We start from the raw sequence: 23,115 nt of genomic DNA, 5'->3' as shown, positions 1-23,115 counted from the left end.
GTGATGAGGAATACAAGAGAGAGTTTATCTTTGGTAAGAAACTGCAGGTTTTGGGTTAACTTTCCTCACCAAGCAAAGTTGGAATTTGTCCCTTCAAGAAGCTCCTTCATGGTCGTGTTGATGGAGGAATCTTCACGGGACACTTTACTCATTGGTGGACGTGAAAGATCCCACGGTGTTTCTCACAAAGAGTCGGTGAGTTATCACCAGCATTCTGAACAAATCACAAATTCCTTTCAAACCCTTTTACAAAATGTTCTTGTCAAACATGGTCACGAAACGAATGTACCCAGTGTGAGTTCAATAACACCTTCATCCTGCAGAGGATTGAAAACGGGATGAGAATGATGATGATGATGATGATGATGATGATGATGATGATGATGATGATGATGATGATGATGATGAAATGTACCTTGAAAAGTTGGGTCTAAACCCTTATCTTTAACAAATGATAAATTCTCATACATTCCATGACCCGTTGTGTTTGTTCTCTTAAAAAAATTTCACCAGCATCTTGTTCTTTGTCACGAAGTTTGGGATTTTGTTAAATAATTGTAAATATATTGTTTAGTTTAATTTCAAATGTAATAAACTTTTCTCCTGTCCCTGCCCTTTTCCATGTCCATAGATTTTCCAGAATGAGGCTGCGGAGGAACCAGTGATCTCCACATTTCGTGATGTGGTGTTCGTCTCCATCGCCATCTTCTTATTTGTGGTTGTGATATCCTTTCGACCATCGTCGTGCTTCAATAGAAAGAAGAGGCACAATAAAAAGCCCCACGTTCACTGGCAAGGAACACAAGTGACATTTTCATCAATATTATAATTCCTTCATCCAAGGGGAAAAGATAGCTCAGAAATTTTAAACGAATTTACATTTAACTTTCACAAATAACGAGCAGAGTACCCACCCTCTGGGTGGGTCGGGTTTGAACATTACTTGTGAAAAAGTAAAGTCTGTGTTTTCAAGAAGACTGTCGATGTTTGTGTGGTGTGTGTTCAAAAGGTGATCGATGGTTTTCAGGTCTGAAGGGTATGTTCCAATTGAAGGTTAGGGTCGAAGGTGTTGAAAGGGTCCAGTTTCTCAGGCATCTGAAAAGAGTCCAACAAGGTTAACTGGACTGAAGCTCGAAGTTGTCAATGGTGGACTTGGTGGACAGGTCGGGTGTCTGACAAAAACGAACCCATTCGATTTTATTGAAGATTCAGAAATGGATCCGATAATTTTTAAAGTGATTCTTCCCAAATTGATTGATATAACTATGACCGACATATATAACACGATATCTCAAAAAATCATGGACATATTCGGACGAAACCTGGTGAGGGTTGGGTGTGTGACAAGGATGATTAGATTCTGTTTCGATTAACATCCGGATACGATAATTTTTTTAATTTTCAAGTGATTCTTCACCGTTGAGAGATGAGGCCAAAAACGATGTATAGCATGATGCTTCAAAATGTTATGAACGGATTATGATAAAACTTTGTGGATGAGTTGGTTATAGGTGAGAAGAACAATTGATTCGATTTTGGTTCAGGTCCAGATCCAGATCCAGATCCGACCTATCAGTGGGATACAAAACATGAACTGTTCAGCCTGGTGGAGGTATGCGATCAAAAGAGTGCCTGTTGTAGTTATTTAATTAAACCAGTACGGGCCCGAAGGTGCGTAAACGACAACAGGATTGGGGCATTATTTCAATTAGATTGGACCAACCGTATCATAAATGGCCATAACTTGGGAAACATACTCAGGTCCCCAGCGTCAATTGTGACGTCATATCAAAAGAAGAAGAATTGTGTTGCCCCCTCTCTCTCGCCCCCCTCGCTCCCCGCAGTCTCGCCCTTCCTTTCCCCCCCCTCCTCTCTCGCCCCTCTCTCTCTCACCCCAACTCTCATCCTCCCCTCTCCCGTCCCCCTCTCTCACAGATATTGGTCGACAGATAAATGGCCGTAACTTGGGAACCGCTCTTCCGATCGATATCAAACCTTGAAAAGGCACATCCGCGGGTGCTCCACAATATTCCTGGCGAGTTTCAATTCGATCGGACCGGTGGTCGTGCGGTTATTAATAATTTGGGAAAAAATTTACATGATAAGGTGAGAAGGTGGAACGACACCTTCAGCTGCAATATATACAACTTTTCAACACTGAAAAAGCAATAAAATGGCCGTAACTTGGGAAACCCTCGTGCGATCGATAGCAAACCTCGAGAAGGCACATCCGCGGGTCCCCGGCAATATTCCTGGCAAGTTTCAATGAGATCGGCCTGGCGGTCGTCGAGAAACGGCGGACGCAGACAGACAGACAGACAGACACACAGAGATTGCTGGAATTATAGATAGATGATTATTATCACTGCAACCTTTGCTTCAAGACTTTTAGGAAAGGCTCCTGTTATTAACAACGCTGACATTTGGTTTGTTCAACATTTTGAGAATCCTCATAATCACCTGGAGCATCGGTGTCACTGCCGAAGCAGGATCCTGAGCAAGGGTAAGACGGGATGTTTTGCCATTGCCTTCCCAGCAGTAGTTTTGGCAGGAATTTGTAATTTGGCCATACTGCCACCAATAGCACGCCCACACTTCATTCTCAAAGACCACCGTGGGGATCTTTCACGTCCATCAACTGATGGCAGACGGGGCACCCAGTTTAACGTACATCGGAGGAACGGCACACACATTGATTTTTCACCCAGTAGGTGAAACACTCAGGATGCTAACCCAGGCTGGTGAGACAGCTTTGAGGCAAGTGCGCATTCCTGGAGGCCATCCTTTCAGCCCAGGTCATATCTTCATGCATTGTTAAACAAACTGTGATTCCATGTTGTATTTATATGTTTATAATACATCTCGTTTGGTGTCATGCATTTCTTCTGGTTAAATGTTAAACTTTGCCTGCATGTGGAGCTTTTGAAACGCAGTGTGTGAGAAGCGGCCACTAGAAACGGGAGACAGCCGAACGTGCGACCTTACAAAATACGGACAGACACCACACTTCACATTATATAATAGTTACTGTGCTTCACTTTAGTTCAAACTGACAAGTATTGTGTTTGTTTCTTGCAGTTTTGGATGTGGCCGCAAACATTTAAAGAACAAAATGGGAACGAAAGAGCAGCCGTTGTTCGAGGAGCTTCCAAAAACAGAAACAGTGGAGATGCAAGATGCAAAGGAACAGGAGGATCAAAGGATGATGTTGTGGCAGAGGGAGAATGAAAAACTACAGGAGATGGGGGAAAAGTTGCACCAAAAAGAGGAAGAACTGAAAGAAAGAGAACTGTTAGTTCAGCTTGGAGAGCAAACAGTTCAGAAAAAAGTTGTGCAACAGAAATATGAGGAAGAGGAATGGAGGAAAGAGAAAGAAAAGCAGAAGGAAATAGAGGAAGAACAGCAGAGGAAAAGAAAGGAAGAGGAGGAGATAAAAAAGCATAATGAAGAGCTAAAGAAAAGAAAGACGGCAGAGTGGAGGCAAATAGAGGAGGAAGATCGGAGAGAATTCACAAAATTTGTGCAATGGAGGGACTCAGTGTATCAGGAGCATACACGTGCATGGCTTGAGATCGAACGAAAAGAGAAAGAGGTTCTCAAGAGTGAGTACATGGTGGAGAAATTACAGAAAGGGATTTCTGAACTCGAGGGAATGGAGCAGGAAAAACGGGCTCAATTCGAAAAAAAGAAGATGTTAAAAGAAGGGGAAATAAAACACAGAGAGATTGAGACATGCCGACAAGAGGAAGAGATTAGAGAACGAGAAAAGGATGTTGAGAAAATGGAGAGAGTGTTGAACGAGCGAGAAGAGGAGGAGCATGGTCGGCAAGAACGATTTTTAGAGACAAAAAAAAGAAAAGAGGAAGAGTTGTTCAGGAGAGAGAAAGAAGCACATCAGCTGGAGCAGGAGATTTATAAGAGGGAAAAAGATGTGCACACTCGGGAACAAGAGGTTTGGCAAAGTGACGTAAGGGAGGAAAAACGACGAGAGCAGGAAGAACAGACACGACAGGAACAGGAAAACCGGAGACGAAGAGAAGAGGAAAACCAGAGATTAAGAGAGGAAGAACAGAGACGAGGAGAAAAGGAAAAGCAGAGACGACGAGAGGAAGAACAGAAACGACAAGAACAGGAAAAGCAGAAACGACGAGAACAGGAACAACAGAGACGACAAGAACAGGAAGAACAGAAACGACGAGAACAGGAACAACAGAGACGACAAGAACAGGAAGAACAGAGACGACGAGAAAAGGAAGAACAGAGACGACTAGAACAGGAAAAGCAGAAACAACGAGAACAAGAACAACAGAGACGACAAGAACAGGAGGAACAGAGACGATTAAAACAGGAAGAACAGAGACGATGTGAACAGGAAGAGCAGAGACTAAGAAAGGAAAAGCAGAAACGACAAGAACAGGAAAAGCAGAAACAACTAGAACAGGAAAAGCAGAAACGACAAGAACAGGAAAAGCAGAAACAACTAGAACAGGAAAAGCAGAAACGACAAGAACAGGAAGAACAGGAACAACAAGAACAGGAAAACCAGAGATTAAGAGCAGAAGAACAGAGACGACGAAAACAGGAAAAGCAGAGGTTAAGAGAGGAAGAACAGAGACGAAGAAAACAGGAAAAGCAGAAACGACGAGAACAGAAGAAGCAGAACCCACTGGAACAGGACGAACAGAAACGAGGAGAACAGGAAAACCAGATATTAAGTGCAGAAGAAGAAAGACGACTCAAACAGGAAGAACAGAAACGAATACAACAGGAAGAACAGAGACAAATAGAACAGGAAGACCAGAGACGACGAGACCAGGAAGAACAGAGACGTGTAGAACAGGAAGAACAGAGACGAGTGGAACAGAAAAAAGAGACGGTAACTGATCAAGAACTCAAAAACCTTGTCAAAAATCTGACGAGACCAACGAGGAGGCAGAAGCAAATGTTGATGCGGAGGAGGCAGAACATGTGCAAAAGATTGCTGACTGGAAACTGCATCGACAGCAAAAACGGAATGAGAATGCCAATGAGTGGTCTCAAAATTGGAATGAAAAACAACAGGTGAAGCAGCAAGAGAAACACCTGCTCAAAGAACAGGAAAAAATCTTCAAAAAACAAATGAAGAAGCAAAGACAGGCAGCAAAGAAAAGTACAGGAATTGAACTGAAACCCCACGGTGTTGGTGCGACACAGCAACAACAGAAGCCTCGCCATGAGAGCGAGCCAAAACAACAGAAGCCTCGCCATGATAGCAAGCCACAACAGCAGCAACAGCAAACACAAGATGTTGTTCAAGGGTTCCAGCAGGAACAGAGGCCTCATTCTGATCAAGTGCTGCAACAGCAGCAGAAGCAGCATGGTGTTGAGGTGCTCAACCACATTCAGGCCCTTCAACAGGTAAGCATTCTTACCATAAGTATTTTAACTCCCCTTGATTGGATTAGATCAACTAATTCACCTTATCACTGATTACCTGTTCTATCAGTGCTTTTCATTTTGTGCCACATCCTGCACAAGTTATCAAACTGATGAACATATCAATGTATTTAATCTTTCTTATTTTTATTGTTTTTACAAAGACCCCTCAGAAGAGACGCCCGTTCCCTCCTCCACCACCGTCATACGTCAAACCATCCTACCGGCTGGAACGTATGTTACCAAGAATCTTACCTTACATAACAATTATCCGAAACTTTGTCTAAATTAGATGTTCTTCACCTCCATCGTGTCCCATTTTGTCTGTGTTTCAGAAGTGTTGAAAACAAATCAATATTTTGCTTCACTCGAAGCCAGACAAGCACCAAACAAATCTTACAATTGGTGAAAGTCTGGAATGAGTGTTAATGTTTCCATACAGAATTCATTGTGAACACCTGGATGTTCATTAAAATAAATTGTTTGAAAAATAAAATTTTTACAATGCCACTTTCAATCAGCGATGGATGACTTGAGCTGCCTTCCATGAAGCACTCCATCATGGTTCACTTCAACGTCATCAGATGAGGTTTTGTTATTTCAATTCAGACAGTAAGTGGGGATTTGTGGGCTCTCTCTGAAGCACAGGAATTATGGACCAAAATTGCAGAAATTCCCTTGTAAGGTGACAGAAATTAAACGTTCATTCGAGTCCAGTGGGAGTTGGTGATGGAGAAAATCAATAAGTGAAAGTGGAGGGAAAAGTGAAATAAAACATGAACTGAAATGCAGAAAATGAGGCAAAGGGAGAAACACAGAGAGATGGAGAGAGATAGATATTCATTCCAGGGTTGTGTTGGAAGGGAGGACAACGATGGAGATTATGATGACAATGTTCTTGAGTGGTTTTGACTTCCTTTTGTTGATGTGTTTGCAGAGGAAGAAGTCATATTTATGGCTGCTGGAGAGGAAGATACCATGTTTGGAAGTGATTCCCTCATCACTCCATCATACAAGCTCTCCAGGAATGCAAGGCGATACACCAGGCTCATGCAGATGGCTGATTCAACCTTTTTCAAATGAACAGTCTCCAGAACTAAGGTACGGTAAACACTTGATGGACTTATTTCATCACCTGGATCCTTTTTGTGTCCATGTTTGTCAATCTGTCACTTCCTTGTTCAAAATATCATGATGAGATCTAAATAGTTCCAAATGTAGAGAATTTAATAAGTTGAGTGAATCCATCGAGCAGGTGAAGTCTCTCGCTGGTTCATACAATCAATGCCAATCATGAAGGGAACTGCAGATATTAACCGTTGGTGTTCACTGCTTGACTTCATGACTGAATATCATGGATGACTTAATTTCTGTCCATCATGTGTGACTTCATCACTGTACATCATGGATGACTTCATTTCTGTACATCGTGTATGACTTCATCACTGTACATCATGGATGACTTCATTACTGTACATCGTGTGTGACTTCATGACTGTAATAACAAACACATATCAACTCAAACATTGTATTTATGTTTCTTTTCCTCCATTTAGCTGCTGCCATCGTCTGGATTGACTTCAAATATTCTGCTGAATCATCTCCATTCTGAACTATGGCCATCGTCTTGACTCCCAATATCCTTGACCCGAACCAGCTTACCAAACCCACCTGCAGATTCCATGTAAACAACTTCAATCAAGATCTAATTCAAATCCTGTCCTTAAAACATTCAATGTTGTAATTATTTAAAATTTCTCTTCTCATAACTCCACCTGAATAAAGGTTCCTTTCCATGAACATCTTTCCATGTTTCTCGAACCTTGGTTTCTCATTTCACTCTCACATCCAAACCTCCACTGTTCAGTAATTTCAGTTCAATGACGGGTGTTCAGTTTCTTTCCTGACCAAAAAAAAAAAAACATTATTTATTTTTCAACATAGTCTTCCTTGACATAATTGCAGTTCGTCCATCTCTGTTGCATCTTGATAAAAGAGATTTGTAAACATCCTGATCTTGCTTTTTCAGAATGTTCTCAACCTCTGAAATTATTTCCTCATTCTCACAAGAACTCTTTCTTCAAAGGTCTTCTTTTAACTTGGGAAACAGAAAGAAACATAAAGGAACTGAATCTACAGAAAATGTCTGGAGAAGCAGTTAAAAGTCACAGTTTGGTTGCTGCAGTCAATGCAACCAAGACGATGTTTGGTAATGCATTGTTCTGGAGAATCAACACTCCTCCAGGCATGTTTCCCGGTTGTTGATAGCATCTTACAACTGTGGCAGTTCATCAGCACAGTAATCCTCAATATAATGTCTCTCACCTGATGAAATGGAGAGTCATGAGAGCATTGACACTGCAATCCCACAAAAAGTAGCCACAACCTTTCCAGATGACGCTTCAATGTTGATGCACTTCTAGGGAGGTAAGGCGAGCACCAAGGGTTCATCGCACAATCGGGGCCAATTAAGGCACATGCCAGTCAGGCCATGGCCTCGGGCACCATTTGAAGGGGCCCCACACCTATGGCTTTTGGATGAAGCCTTCACCAATCTCCACAAAACTGAATGTGAATAGACAAATAGAGCATTGGATATGGCCTTCAACATTTAAAATGGCTGAGGGCCCCGCAACGTCTTAATCCGGCCGTAGGCACAATGTGTGCTTTCACTGCATGCTCTGCTATTTGGTCTCAAGATCAAAGATTGAAAGGATCGAGTAAGGACAATCCCTTTTGTTTGACATCCTTGGAGAGGAGGAAATTCCTCTCATCAGGAAACAAAATCTCATCAGCTTGTTCTGGTTGCCTCAACTCATCCATCAATACACCAATAACTATTCCATCATTTTTTGAAATATTGTGCTGTACTGTGTATCTTTTTTTGGCCACATCTCTCAGCGGTGAAGAATCACAAGAGAAATCAACAATATCCCCCTTCCGCCATGCGGCGGGGGAAAATAATTCTCGTATCCGGATCCAGAACCGCATCTTCACGAAGATCCAATCAATTCATACTTGTCACACACCGAACCTGTTCACCAAGTTTCGTCCGAATCCATCTCTAACTCTGAGATGTCATGCTCAAAGACAAATAAACAGACAGACAGACAGACAAGGATGAAAACATAACTTCTGTCCACCAAAGGTGGCAGAGCACAGAGTTAAAAGGAATCTACCTTTAGGAATAGCGAACTTCTCATCCTCCACTTCTACAAATAAAAACAACTTTAGACATTTGTTAAAACAAACAGACTGAAGACAAATTTGGATGAAATGCAACCAAGAGTAAAATAAAAAAAGTAATGTGTCGTCATGAAAGATTGTTAAAAGTTGAAGCTAAACTCTAAAAAGCAGTTTTTGAACATCTTTCAAGACTCATTGTGAAGCTTATACAATGAACTGTAAAACATGAAATTCTAACCTGACATCACTGCACCAGAAGGTTGAAAGTTCAGGGAAGCTCATACGAAGTAATGCCCTTTCAGCTACACCTGCACATCAATAAAATTTGATGGTTATCTCCGAGAATACAAGGTCTTGCATTAAAATGTAGATTTGCTCGTGCTGTATATATTGTTGCGGACCCGGGGTCGGGAGCGAGAAGAAGAAGAGGGGGGTGGGGGAGCTTCCTTGGGTTCCCACCAGACTCTCCGGCATTGCAGGTCGTCACACACGGATAACTTCAAGACGCGGCGGGTCGCAAATCGAGCGTGAACGCCAATAACTCAACCACGTGACTTAGGGTCCTCCGTCTTATGAATACCCATTACCTCATGGTCACGTGATCTAATTAACGGGGGACACACCCTTGTTCAAACCGGATCACCTTACCGGATCAGATGCAGCCGAGCACAACTGCCCAAGGACGTACTGGCGAGCAAAACAGATCATTGGGGTATGTGGCAACATTTGGGGTAACATTTCTATACAAGCATTTATTTGTAATCAAGCGACGAAAGGTATATGGCACAGTGAATGGGTTTATTCGTATGTACAGCAGGGACAGCAAGGAATTTGTGGGGTGCGGCAAAAGGCAAGAAATTTACAAAAGCAAAAGCAGAGCAGACTTATCCCGTTAGAACTTCGACAATCTTAACTTATGCTACGATAGGCACCATCACTCACACACACACACACACACACACACACACACACACACACACACACACACACACACACACACACACACACAGAAGATTAGAAAGCCAGAAAGAAAGAGAGTAGATGAGGACAAATGGCCTCACAATACCTTGTGCGGTTGGCTGACCAAGGCAACCCAGTTCACTTTGGGGGAGGTAGGAGGGAGAAATAGTGGTGTCTCAGGTGGGGGAGTGGGAGGTGTGGTGTGGTTCTGGAGGAAACTTTGATTGCAAATCTGTAATAGATGCTCTTCTATGCATCCAGAGGGGACGAGACAGAGGAGTGGAAGGAGAGGGGGAGAGAGAGGGAGAGGGAGAGGGAGGGGGAGAGGGAGAGGGAGAGGGAGAGGGAGAGGGAGAGGGAGAGGGAGAGGGAGAGGGAGAGGGAGAGGGAGAGGGAGAGGGAGAGGGAGAGGGAGAGGGAGAGGGAGAGAGAGAGAGAGGGAGAGAGAGAGAGAGAGAGAGAGAGAGAGAGAGAGAGAGAGAGAGAGAGAGAGAGAGAGAGAGAGAGAGAGAGAGAGAGAGAGAGAGAGAGAGAGAGAGAGAGAGAGAGAGAGATGGATGGAGAGATAGAGATAGAGATAGAGATAGAGATAGAGATAGAGATAGAGATAGAGATAGAGATAGAGAGAGAGAGAGAGAGAGAGAGAGAGAGAGAGAGAGAGAGAGAGAGAGAGAGAGAGAGAGAGAGAGAGAGAGAAAGAGAGAGAGAGAGAGAGAGAGATCCCACCACAAGAGTCGGCGCATTATCTCCTGATTAATCACTGCCGGGGCTTGTGGAAACGTGTGCTCCGCACTGGTCACAAAAGAATGTCTGTCGCGCACCACCTCAAGTGTAGCTGCAGCGACAGGCAGACAACGAGGAGCAGTGAAGAAAGGGTGGAGCAGAGAGGTGAAGGAAGGGGTGAGGCAAACAGACGAAGATGAAGGTGAAGCAGGCAGATGAAAAGAGGGAGGACCGCTTCGCGATCCACCTTTGATAATCCCCAGGTAAAAGGCGGGGTGACGACCCAAAGCAACGTGCTGTATCCCGAATCACACTTCCCTATTGGGCCACGGCGGTCATAGCCCACCCTGCCAGGCTCCTGGGGTGGGAAGCGGTCTCATTCGCACATCCAGCACAACACTGCCTTTGGTCATGTTGTTGGGTCATGATGCATCACATATCATTCTCTTTGCTAACCCCACCTCAACCCCTCACCTGTCTTTTTTCCCTCCTCCTCCCCCACCCTTCTCTCTTACTCGCTGTCCCCTCCTCGAAGGTCGACCTTCCGATGATCTTCGGCTGGATCGTCAAGGTGTGGGAGGAGATGCTGTCGGACATCATCAAGCGCGCATTTCTGAAATGCTGCATCTCAAACAACATGGATGGCAGAGAGGACTACATCATTTGGGAGGAGGAGGGGGGAGGAGGAGGTGGCTGCAAATGATGGTGAAAGCAATGTGAACAGCGACAGGGACTTGCTCAAAGATGAAAAGCGTCTTCGCGTCAAGCTGAAAAGTGTCATTAAACCCAAACAGCCCTTTTCAGGGCCACAAGTCCACAATAAATATGTATGATACTGGTATGAATCCCTCTTCTTCCTATTTCTTGAAACAAAAAAAATCCTCTCTCTAATATCAAAAATAAAAAAATAAAAATAAAAACAACTTGGTTTTTTTGGTGTCCTCCCCCATCTTCAACTTCTTGAAAATGAGAATAAGACTGTTCGATGAAACTAGGCGGACATGGGAGGAAGCATGTTGATACCTGTGTCACTTTGTTACGCACAAAGTTAATATCCAAATGTATTAAGATCGAGATCAGAAAATAAAATGATCAACAAATTCATTTCTTTTGAGGGTGAAAACATTGGTGTGGTTAATACACCAGAAATTATATTAATTTTTTGTGTGACAAACAGGGATGTGGTCAATACACATCCGCGGTCAATACACCGGAAAATGCGGTCATTTCTTCCCTTGACCGTTTGGACAGAAGGCAGGTTACACTCGATGAATTGGCTCATATTGGGTCACTGATATAATGATATTTTATATCCTTGACCTTGACCATTACATCCTTGACCTTTTGATCTATAAAATAAAGAAAATTAACAAAACAGCTTCGACTGTAATGGCCAAAAATATTGGCACCCTTGCACGTTTTTTCAAAAAACTCAATTTTCTTGAAAAACTAGAACGGGCACTCGGGAGAGCGCATACCTTCGCCGCCGCAACTTTTTTCCGGGCACATTTGAAAAACGTCATTTTAAAACGTCCATGACGTCACAACCGTCAGTCCGATTGACGTCAAATTTGGTGTGTAACCTCCTTGAAGGCAGTCCAACAAAACGGAATGATAAACACTGAAAAATTAAAAAGTTGAAAATGACGTCATCTTTTGACGTCATTTTGACGCACTTCCGGGGACGTCACGTCCAATCGGGGACTAGCATTCTGAAAGCTCGAAGTTCACTGAACGTTTTAATGTTGGTTTCATGTCAATAGCTCTATTAGATCTGAAGCTATGCCTACAAGTATATTTTGACCTTGAGTGTGACCTTGACCTTGACTACAGAGTTAATTGGCAAAACCTGCACATCAATAAACAGATATTTTGGGACTGATCCTGATGCCTGGATTCGGGAGACTGCTTTGTAAATTATATAGATATTTGAATGTAAAATATCAGGACATTAGAGCCACAATTGAAAAACGTCATGTTCAAACGTCAATAACGTCATAACGGTCAGTCCAATCGAAGTCAAATTTGGTGTGTGACGTCCTTCAGGTAAGTCCTACAAAACGGTATGATCAAAACTGATGAGATCGAAAATTGAAAATTTACGTCATCTTGTGACGTCATTTAGACGCACTTCCGATGACGTTACGTCAAATCCGACACTACATATCCCAAAGGTATCTCGTCCTGGAACAATATGGCGGTGGTTGCATGTCGATAGCTGTATTTTTAAGGAAGTTATGCTCAAAAGAGTGTTTTTGACCTTTTCCTGACCTTGACCTTGAACTTTGACCCGATCGCTCCCAAAATCTAATCAAATCGTCCTTCGATACTCACAAATCATCCCACCAAATTTTATGCAATTCGTTTTTATACTTTCTGAGTTATGCGAATAACAAACAAACACACATATTCACAAATAAGTAAATACACAGCGACCAAAACATAACCTTTCGCAGAATGCGAAGGTAATAAGTTGAAATTGACAAAAGTATTTCATGTTCACAATTCTATAATTCACTGTTAATATTATGGAACCTTTATTTTTGATTCAGAACTTAATATATCCTTTTAAATCAGAAAATAAAAAGAAATGGCATTGACAAAATTCGTGACACCCTCCACTTAAAATTTGTTATCACAGCCTTTGGTCAAAACAACTGCAGTCAAGCACTTCCTCAAGCCATGTATGAGCTTCCTTCAACTCTCTACTGGCAGTTTGGTCCACTCTTCTTGTGCAAACTGCTCCAGTTCTCCCAGATTTGAAGGGTGCCTTCTCCCAACTGCTGTTTTCAGATCTCTTCACAGGTGTTCAATGGGATTTAGATCTGGACTCATTGCTGGCTGTGCTGTGTCACGTGATTGGGTTTTCGTATATCATGCCTCGCCCGCTAGGGGTGGCAGGACTGTGCTTCTGGTCGCGCAATAAAGCGGTGTAGATGGTGGCCCGCGTGCTTCTTGCGTCCCACCGCACCTAGTACACACTAGTTGGCTGACGAAGATGGGATCATACGGACTTATGCCCTTTTCGACGGGGACGACTTCGAATCGTTTTCAGAGCAATTGGATTGCTATTTCCACGCGAACGATGTGGTCGACGAGAGCAAGCAGAAGTCAATCTTGCTCGCTTCGCTTTCGCCGGAGCATTATCGGCTGCTGGGTGATTTAGTGACACCGAACAGGCCCCGGGATGACGGGCTGGCGTTTCGGGACATCGTGGAGAAAATGAAAGCACACATGGCGGTTGAGCAGACTCGCGGGGATGTTCGAGCCATCACCGGCCACGCGGGGTCGCGAGCACCCCGGGACCCGCGTACGACCTTCGATGCGGGTCGGACGTCGCCGCGCGGCCACGCGTGCGGCGGGGTGACACCGCGGACATGCTTGGGATGTGGAGGTCGACACCTGCGCCATGCATGCCCGTATAAAGGCAACGTGTGTTTGAATTGTCACAAGGTGGGTCATTTGGCGCGTGTGTGCCGTGGGGCGTCGGCGACCGTTAAAGTCGTGGACGGCGATGTGCGACGCGACTCAGGGCGGAACCAGCGGCCATTGTTGAGCCTGGGTTCAGTTGGCCCGACGACGGCGCGCCCGATGACGTGGAGGTCGAAGTGAACGAAACGCCGATCACATTCCAGGTCGATACGGGAGCAGCGGTGTCGCTCATCGGCGAACAGACCGCGCGTAGACTCAACGGCTTGAAGCTTATCAGGTCAAACCTCGCGCTGTTCACGTACACCCGCGAGAAGATAACGCCAGTCGGGATGGCAGACGTGTCTGTGCGGTACCAAGGCCAGGTCGCCACGCTTCGGGTGTACGTCGTACGGGGGAGGGGGCCGTCTCTCCTCGGCCGAGATTGGATGACCCGCATCAGGCTAGACTGGGCTGCAGTTCACCTTGTGCAACCCGTGCCGAGCCAGTGGGAGGATCAGTTGGAGGAGATTCTTCAAAGACATCAAGGTTTGTTTAGAGACGACCTTGGAAAACTCAAGGGCATGGAGGCGAAACTCTTCTTGAAGGAGGGGGTGATTCCTCGGTTTTGTAAACCGCGTCCGGTGCCGTATGCCCTGCGGGACAAGGTCAAGGGTCAACTGGATAGGCTAGAGGCCTGTGGAGTGATCGAACGGGTGTCATGCTCGGATTGGGCCACCCCGGTTGTCACGGTGCTGAAACGGAATGGGGACGTCCGATTGTGCGGGGACTTCAAATCCACAGTTAACCCGGGGCTCAGCGTGGAGCAATATCCATTGCCGTCAATCGATGAAATATATGCGCAATTGGCGGGGAGTCGATACTTCACGAAGCTAGACCTGCGTGATGCATATTTTCACCTGCCGATGGATCCCGGGAGTAGCGAGCTTTTAACAATCAACACGTGTCAAGGACTCTATCGATATACCCGACTCTGTTTTGGGATTGCTTCGGCCCCAGCTTTGTGGCAGAAAGCTATGGATCAGGTTTGCAGTGGCCTGCCCGCTCAGACCTACCTGGACGATGTACTCATTGCGGGGAAAATGGCGGGCGAGCATCTGGCGAACATTGCCCGAGTGCTGACGAAGCTAGAAGCGTGCGGCCTGCACTTAAACAGGAACAAGTGCGCGTTCTTCAAGCAGCGCTTGGAATACCTTGGGCACATCATCACACCGGAGGGGCTGTTGAAAGGTCCTCGAAAGGTGGAGGCGATTCAGCGCATGACACCGCCTCGCGACAAGACGCAGCTGCGCGCGTTCATTGGTATGGCCCAGTATTACCAAAGGTTCGTGCGAGGGCTCAGCTCACAACTTGCGCCGTTAACGCGGTTGCTCAAGAAGGACGAGCGCTGGATTTGGGGGCCTGCACACCAGGCGTCGTTCGACCGCGTCAAGCGGCTGCTCACAGAGGATATGGTCCTCGTGCACTACGAGCCTGCGCGTCCGCTCCTATTGGCATGCGACAGCTCTGCATATGGCATCGGGGTAGTGCTCTCCCACAGGATTGACGATGGTTCAGAGCGGCCTGTTTGTTTTGCATCCCGGACCCTGTCCACAGCAGAGCGCGGATATGCCCAGATAGAACGGGAGGCTCTCAGCCTCGTCTGGGGTGTGCGGAGGTTTCATCAATATCTGCTGGGACAGCATTTCATTTTACAGACGGATCACAAACCCCTTCAATTCATCCTGAGACCCGAACGCGGGGTGCCGGTGGTAGCAGCGGTGCGAATACAGCGGTGGTGTCTGTTTCTGGGTGCTTACGATTATGATATTCAGTTCCGAAGCACCGAGAAGCATGCTAACTGCGACGAGCTCTCACGCTTGCGAGTGCGGAGGGTCCAGCTGCGTCTGAGCTGGGCGACCGGGTCGATGTGTTTGCGCTGGACCAGGTCCAAAGCGGGCCGGTCACGGCCAGGCAGGTTGCAGTGGAATCGTCTCGTGATCCGGTGCTTGCCCGTGTCGTCCAGGCGATTTCTACGGGGAATTGGAGCGATCTGCCTTCGACACCGGCATTTCAACTTTTCACGTCACGTGCAGCGGAGCTGTCGTTGGTCCAGCGGTGCATAATGTGGGGGATGAGGACCGTGATTCCACCGAGGTTCAGGCAGCGGTGTTTGGAAGAACTGCATGTCAGTCACCTGGGCATCGTGAAGACCATGAGTCTTGCTCGTAGCCTGTTGTGGTGGCCGGGGTTGGACAAAGACATTGAGCAATTGGTTAAGTGTTGCACCACGTGCCAGACAGATGCTGATAACCCACGTCGAGCTTCGAGTCTCTGGCCTGTGCCAGACCGAGCTTGGCAGAGGGTCCATGTAGATTTTGCGGGACCGGTTAATGGCAAGATGTTTTTGATTGTGATTGATGCATTCTCAAAATGGCCGGAGGTTGTTGTAATGCAGCATGCTTCAGCAAGCATTACGGTAGAGAAACTGCGGACGATCTTTGCTAATAAAGGGTTACCGGAGATCCTGGTCTCTGATAATGGTCCGCAGTTCATCGCGGGTGTATTTGATGAGTTTATGCGCCAGAATGGTATTCGACATCCAAGGTCCGCACCGTATCATCCTGAGACGAATGGCCAAGCTGAGTCGTTTGTCAAGATGTTGAAGTGGGCTTTGCGCAGGGGGGGGGGTGTTGCACCTGTGCAGGCGGTGGTCGATGTTTTTTTGCTCCATTACAGGAACGCAGTTCATCCTGTCACAGGGGACTCGCCTGCCATTCGTCTCTATGGACGGGCTTTGCGGTCCAGGCTAGATTTGCTGCGACCTGGAGGGTCGGGGAGTGGGGCAATGTCGTGTCCGACGCGGCTGCGCAGCTTCGAGGTGGGGCAGCGGGTGATGGTACGCGATTATTTCCACAGTTCCAAGTGGGTGCCGGCGGTGGTCTCTGGGTGCTGGGGCCGGCGAATTGCATGGTGCAGACTGATGGTGGGGATGTGTGGAAGCGGCACGTAGACCAGATGCATGATCGCTGTTCAGCGTCACCCCCCCACACCTCCCCGAGCCGAACGTTGCGGGGCCCCCACCGGTAGTCTCGCCGGCACCTGACGTTGTATCGCCGGGACTGGCTGGGCCAGCGTCGAGGGGGTCTTCACCTGATGCCGTCCTACCCGGGGACGTCGAGCAGGCTGGGCAGTCGGGAGTAGCTGGTGTTGCGGAAAGTGCGAGTCCGGCTAGGGTGTCACCTCGACCGAGCTGGGAGGCGTATGAGCCTGGACTGTCTGGTGGCGCTGCCCGTCTGAGGCGGGTCAGGGTGCGGCCGCGGTACTTGGAGGATTTTGAGTGTTGATGGGTTTCTGATGGTCATGTTGTGATTATCCGTTCGTTATGTGGCGGGTCATTTTACGGGGGGAGGAGTGTGCTGTGTCACGTGATTGGGTTTTCGTATATCATGCCTCGCCCGCTAGGGGTGGCAGGACTGTGCTTCTGGTCACGCAATAAAGCGGAGTAGATGGTGGCCCGCATGCTTCTTGCGTCCCACCGCACCAAGTACACACTAATGGCCACTTCAGAGCAGTCCAGCGTTTCATCTTGAACCACTTCTGGGTGCTTTTTAAGTGTGTTTGGAGTCATTGTCCTGCTGCAAGACCCATGACCTTCGACAGAGACCCAGCTTTCTGACTTTGGGTTGAATATTGCGCTCCAAAATGCCTTGGTAATCTGATTTCATGATGCCATACACACACACAAGGCACCCAGTGCCAGAGGCAACACAGCAACCCCAAACCATCACTGAATGTCTGCCATGTTTGATTGTAGGGAAGGTGTTCTTTTCTTTGAAGGCTTCATTTTGTTTTCTGTAAACATAGAGATGATGTGCTTTCCCAAAAAGCTCTAATTTGGTCTCATCTGTCCACAGGACATTCTCCCAAAAGGATGTTGGCTTGGTCAGGTGTGTTTTTGTAAACTCCAGTCAGGCTTTCTTATGTCTCTCTCTCAGCAGTGCAGTCCTTCTGGGTCTCCTACCATAGAACAGCCTTTCATTGAGTCGGCGACGGATGGTGCGAGTTGAAACTGTCATACCTTGTGTCTGAAGGTCAGCTTGAATCTGTTTGGCAGTTCATCAAGGTTCTTTCTCCACCATTCGAACAATTCTTCACTGCAATCTTGGAACAAGATTTCTCTTGCGGCCACGTCCAGGAGGTTGGCTGCAATGCCATGGCCTTAAACTTCCTGAAAACATTGCGTACGGTGGACACAGGAACATCAAGGTCTTGTAGCCTTGAGATTGTCCATGCTTAACTACAATCTTGTGTCTGACCTCCTCAGACAATTCTCTGGTTTTCTTTCTTTTCTCCATGCTCATTGCAGTCCACACAGTGACACAAAACAGCAGAATGACTCCTTTTCTCGAGTCAAACTGCTTGAATAAGTGATTTATGTTTTTCAGGCACCTGCAACACACCACAGTTGAGATCAATTCCAAAGTAAGCACCTGCTTGAAATCTAATTATTTCAAACAAATTCTAAAAGGTGCCAATAATATTGTCTGGGCCATTTTATGATTTATGTGTGGAATAAGCTAAGTTTTAGTCATCCAATCACCTTTATTTGTTTTGCTCCACTGCAAACCAGAAATGCATGTGTGGACACCAAATTTTTTTTTTGTAATTTCAACAATTATCTGGAATAAATGGTGCATTATTTGAAAAAAGTGCAAGGGTGCCAATATTTTTGGCCACAACACAGCTTTTCATTGGTGAACCAATTCAGTGACCCAACATACACATTCTTGAAATTTCAGGTCAATTGGATAAAAACTGACGATTTTAACTGATGCTGACCTTTGACCTTCTCACAACAATATTTTCTTGAAAATTTTATGACAAAAGCTCAAATAGAAAGAAAAAGTGAAGGCCTACACACACACACACACACACACACACACACACACACACACACACACACACACACACACACACACACACACACACACACACACACACACACACACACACACACACACACACACACACACACACACACACACACACACACACACACACACCAAAACCCCATCTTTCCCCCTTCCCGCAGGGGATGGACGAATGAATAGTCCAAAGTGGGACAGTCACAGTCAGGCTGCATTCCATAAAGTGTCTTGGAGTTACAAAAGGTAGAAACGATCATCGGGTTCTTCAAGGTCGAAAGGCTCTGTGGGGTTTGAAGGGTGAGGGTTCTTGATAAACTACCCAGAGAAACTCAGAGGGGTCCACAGGTCAGAGGGTCTTAAGGAGTCTAAAGGGGCCAAAGTGTCATGTCAGGTCATGTATGGGTGAATTTACCAAGAGCAGCTCATTGCTGCGTCCACTTTGCTGCGTCCACCTCTGTCTGGCCATCCACCAAGCAGATGTCTGGCCCATCCTCATCTCCTTGAGAAACAACACATGGTTTAAAGTTTCATGGTCGATATCACAGTGTGGATTTTGGCCGGTGGAGTGTGCGAGGTCTGTGACTGAGTGGTTGCTCGTGTTGAGGTGGAGCGACACCACCTGGCAATGTTGTTAAATTTTCCACAATTTCTGCACCTTTGTCCCTGGGCAGGGCAATTAGTAGCTCTGGACTCATGCCTGGTGGACCACAGTTGCTGCAATGCAGTGTGGACCATGTGGGGTGTTGCTGCGTATTTTGTGCTGCGAGCTCTGTTCCCGTTGGTGTGAGTTTGCCGAATTCCCTGAACTGTCGTCTGAAGCTGTAACAGGTGAGATTCTTCCGGTAATTTTTTGTGCACTGTGGAAAGCTGCTTCCACTTGACTGGCTGTCTTTATGGCTTGAGTCAACGTTAGGACGTCACATTCGAGCAAGTCTCTCCTCACTTATGCATTTGATGTTTTCTGTCAGCTGATCTCAAATCATCTCATCGCGCAGTGTTCAAAACTTACAATGAAGTGCTAATTCTCTCAATGCAGACACATATTTGGAGAAATGATCACCAGCCCGCTGGCCCTGTTGTCGGAATTTGAATCGTCGAATGAGGGCGCTCTGAGTGGCTTCAAAATGTGAAGCAAGTGTGGTGGTGGGTTCAGCGAAGGTGGACGCAGGGTCCAGCATCAGGGAAAGTTTGTGGACACACGGCCCCACAAACTTGAGCTCAGTTATAGCTTCCTTCCAAGAAAAGAACCTGATATTAAGAAATTGTGAAGAGTTGTTGGAGGAAACTTTCAATGGAGTCCCTTGAGAAGTCCTGAAGAGAATTCAAAACTGCAAATGCAAGAAACACTCCAGTGCTTATCCTCAACAACTAAAACTATTTTCCATGACATTGCAGTTCAACTCAGCAAAGGCATATGACTATGTGAGAGAGACATTTATCATGGCCATGCCCCATCGTCGTCAAATCAGGTCGTGGTACAGTGGTGTAAATGGAGATCCTGGCTTCACAAAATCAGTATTTCTTGCCCTTCAAGCACGGACCAAGGACAACATGTCTACATATCTATACATGTCTATTTATCCACATTTTCAATAATGGCGACTGCTAATTTGTATATAAATGAGCTAAATTTAAATGTTATTAAATTTTTAGTGGGTTTATCATGACCAGTGACCCTACAAACCTGGGTGTAGACAGCTCACCAGGCTATTTGGATGCTTACTTTTGGAGATATAAAGAAAAATAGTAATTTTGAAAATGGCCATCGCTAATTTGCATATTAATGGGTTTCTCCAAAAATGCACAAGGGTGCCAGAGTGGCATCAATCGGAATATTCATTCGTTTGGTCTGATGATCACAAAAATGCAGAAAAACATTGTGCGGACCCAAACGCACACTTTTCTGGCCAACACTCGGACTATTGGGCCAGGGCCCAGATAAGCGACAGGTGAAGTGGGTCCTATTTCGAATGATGTGGCGGTTACGTGGTGTTGTGTTTTTGATAATGTGGAGGTGAGGTCTTTTTAGCTAATCTGGAATTTACATTTCAGAGAAGGTATTGTCATCGCACATCGTCCGGCCATCGGTCCGTCTGTCCGTCTCCTCCGACTAAAGCACTGGGCTGATCCGGCTGAAATATGGCAGCAAGGTCCCTCTCCTGACTGGTAACAGGAATTACAGAGCTCGTTCCGGTCAAATTACGTTAAGTATGTCAAAATGTCTGACAGGAAAAATTATTTTTGAAAATCTTCTTCTTGAGACTATCCATCCATCCATCCATCGGGACCACACTCTGTGCATAGCATTGGTGCTGCCGAAGCAGTCTCCTTGGCTATTGGGCACAATCCCGGACGGGTCGCCACTCCGACACAGTATACCAGCAAGCTGGCACTCATTTTACCAACCACTGAAGGATGGAGTCAACCCCACCTGTCCTATCCCTAAGAGAGGATGATCACCTGTCTCTGTTATCATCTGAGCTCAAGCGTTTGGACATCGGGATTGCAGCTCTCTCTGAGGTTCGGAGACCGGATTGCGGCGAGATAATGGTGGGTGGTTACACCTACTATTGGTCTGGTCGCTCTGATGGTTACCATACCCAAGGAGTTGCTGTAGCTGTGTCCAATAAGCTGACCCCAATGATAATTGAGGTAACACCGGTCAACGAGCGTATTATGAGAGTGACGTATTCGTCACTCCTTCGGTGTCATTTCCCTGGTCTCTGTTTATGCTCCGACTGAGGCGAGTGATCTCACCGTGAAGGATGCATTCTACGCCACACTCGAGTCTGTGGTTGATCAGTGCCCCAGACGAGATACACTTCTAGTCTTGGGGGATTTCAATGCATCGACTGGAACTGATAGGGACGGTTATGAGGTGTGTGTTGATCCCCATGGGTCAGGAATTATGAACCAGAATAGCACTAAGTTCCTTGACTTTGCAAGAAGTCATGGACTTAGGGTGGCTGGTTCATGGTTTCAGCGCCCACAAGCTCATCGCTGGACTTGGTATTCCAACGCTGGCGGTGTGGCAAAGGAGATTGACCATGTCCTCATTGACGGTCGTTGGAGGATGATCCAGAACTGCAGGGTCTACCGGAGTGCTCAGTTCCTCAATACTGACCACAGGCTTGTTGTAGCAACTCTAAAGATGCACCTTAAATCCTGGAGAATGGTACGATCCCAGCCGAGGCTGGATGTTGCCAAGCTCAGGGATGAGAGAGTAGCTGAGGAGTTTGCGAACAGGCTGAGTGGACACTTGGGGGGTCTGGGTACTTTGGGGGTCCTGAAGAGTTGTGGAGCGCCTTCAAGACCACCGTCCTTGATGTTGCCGGTGGATGCCTTGGAACTCACCGCAGGGCAAAGAAGAATTTTGTCTCTCAAGGGACACTGGATACCATTGACCAGAGTCGCAGGGCCAGGCTGAATGGCAGAGCTGAGCTGTTCAGGGAGCTGAGGCGCAAAACTGTACGTGCACTGAGGGTGGACAAGGAGGCCTATGTGCGAGGAATCTGTGAGGGGGTAGAGCATCACCTGTGGACAGGTGATTCTCGTCCCGCTTACAGGGAATTCGCGCATTACGTTCATCCAAGCCCATCCCTCGGAGCACTACAGTTCGAGCAGAGAGTGGTAGGCTCTTGACAGAGGAGTCTGAAGTGAAGGCCCGCTGGGCCGGTTACTTTGAGCGGTTGTACCAGGCTGATCCCCCAACTGTCGAGTTGGATGTCAAGGGTGTTACAATCCCTGTTGCTGACCCTCGAATCAACTGTGGTCCACCTACGCTTGTAGAAACACGGGCTGCGGTGAACCAGTTGAAACGGGGCAAAGCTCCAGGGATCTGTGGCATCCATGCCGAACTTCTCAAGGCTGGTGGAAATGCTGCACTCGTGTCGTTGCATGCAGTTTTCTGCTCTGCCTGGAACACAGGTATCATCCCAACTGACTGGAAGAGGGGCCTTGTTGTCCCTCTCTGGAAAGGGAAGGGTGATCGCCAAGACTGCAACAACTACCGAGGGGTGACGCTGCTCTCAGTGCCGGGCAAGGTCTTTGCTCGGATAATTCTCGATAGGGTTCGCCACCATCTGCTTGAGCACCAGCGTCCAGAGCAGTCAGGCTTTACACCAAAGAGGTCAACGATTGACCGTATCCTTGCACTTCGTGTCCTCACCGAACGCAGGCGAGAGTTTCGGCAGGGGCTGCTTGCAGCCTATGTTGATCTCTGTAAAGCGTTCGATTCAGTGAATCGGGATGTCCTCTGGAGGATTCTTGGTCTTCGTGGGGTGCCACCAAAACTGATCGATCTGATGTCTGAACTCTACTCTGGCACTGAGAGTGCTGTGAAGTGTGGTGGTACCATCTCTGACTTATTTCCAGTTGTTACTGGGGTTCGTCAGGGATGTGTACTTGCCCCCACACTTTTCAGCACTTGTATGGACTGGATTCTTGGGAGGATGTCGGAGAGATCAAGTTGCGGTGCGTCATTTGGGGATGT

General features: G+C 46.7%; 1 protein-coding gene and 1 long non-coding RNA gene across 2 annotated transcripts; both read left to right on the top strand.

Moving 5' to 3' along the window:
- Positions 1-3,096: 3,096 nt before the first annotated feature.
- On the top strand, positions 3,097-5,065 carry LOC147016090 (uncharacterized). The gene has a single exon (XM_085849142.1). It carries the CDS (start codon positions 3,113-3,115, stop codon positions 5,063-5,065), a length of 1,953 nt encoding a protein of 650 aa, XP_085705268.1. The 5' UTR covers positions 3,097-3,112.
- Positions 5,066-5,577: 512 nt separating this feature from the next.
- Positions 5,578-7,215, top strand: LOC147016089 (uncharacterized). The gene is made up of 3 exons (XR_015050153.1): positions 5,578-5,649; positions 6,353-6,516; positions 6,972-7,215. It is a non-coding gene; the product is annotated as an uncharacterized LOC147016089 (long non-coding RNA).
- The last annotated feature ends 15,900 nt before the right edge of the window (positions 7,216-23,115 follow it).

Source organism: Eptatretus burgeri, chromosome 12, assembly GCF_056783735.1.
Source record: "Eptatretus burgeri isolate ZD-2024b chromosome 12, Ebu_testis_v1, whole genome shotgun sequence".
NCBI classification, from domain to species: domain Eukaryota; kingdom Metazoa; phylum Chordata; class Myxini; order Myxiniformes; family Myxinidae; genus Eptatretus; species Eptatretus burgeri.
This window is presented reverse-complemented; position numbering and strand designations above follow the sequence as displayed.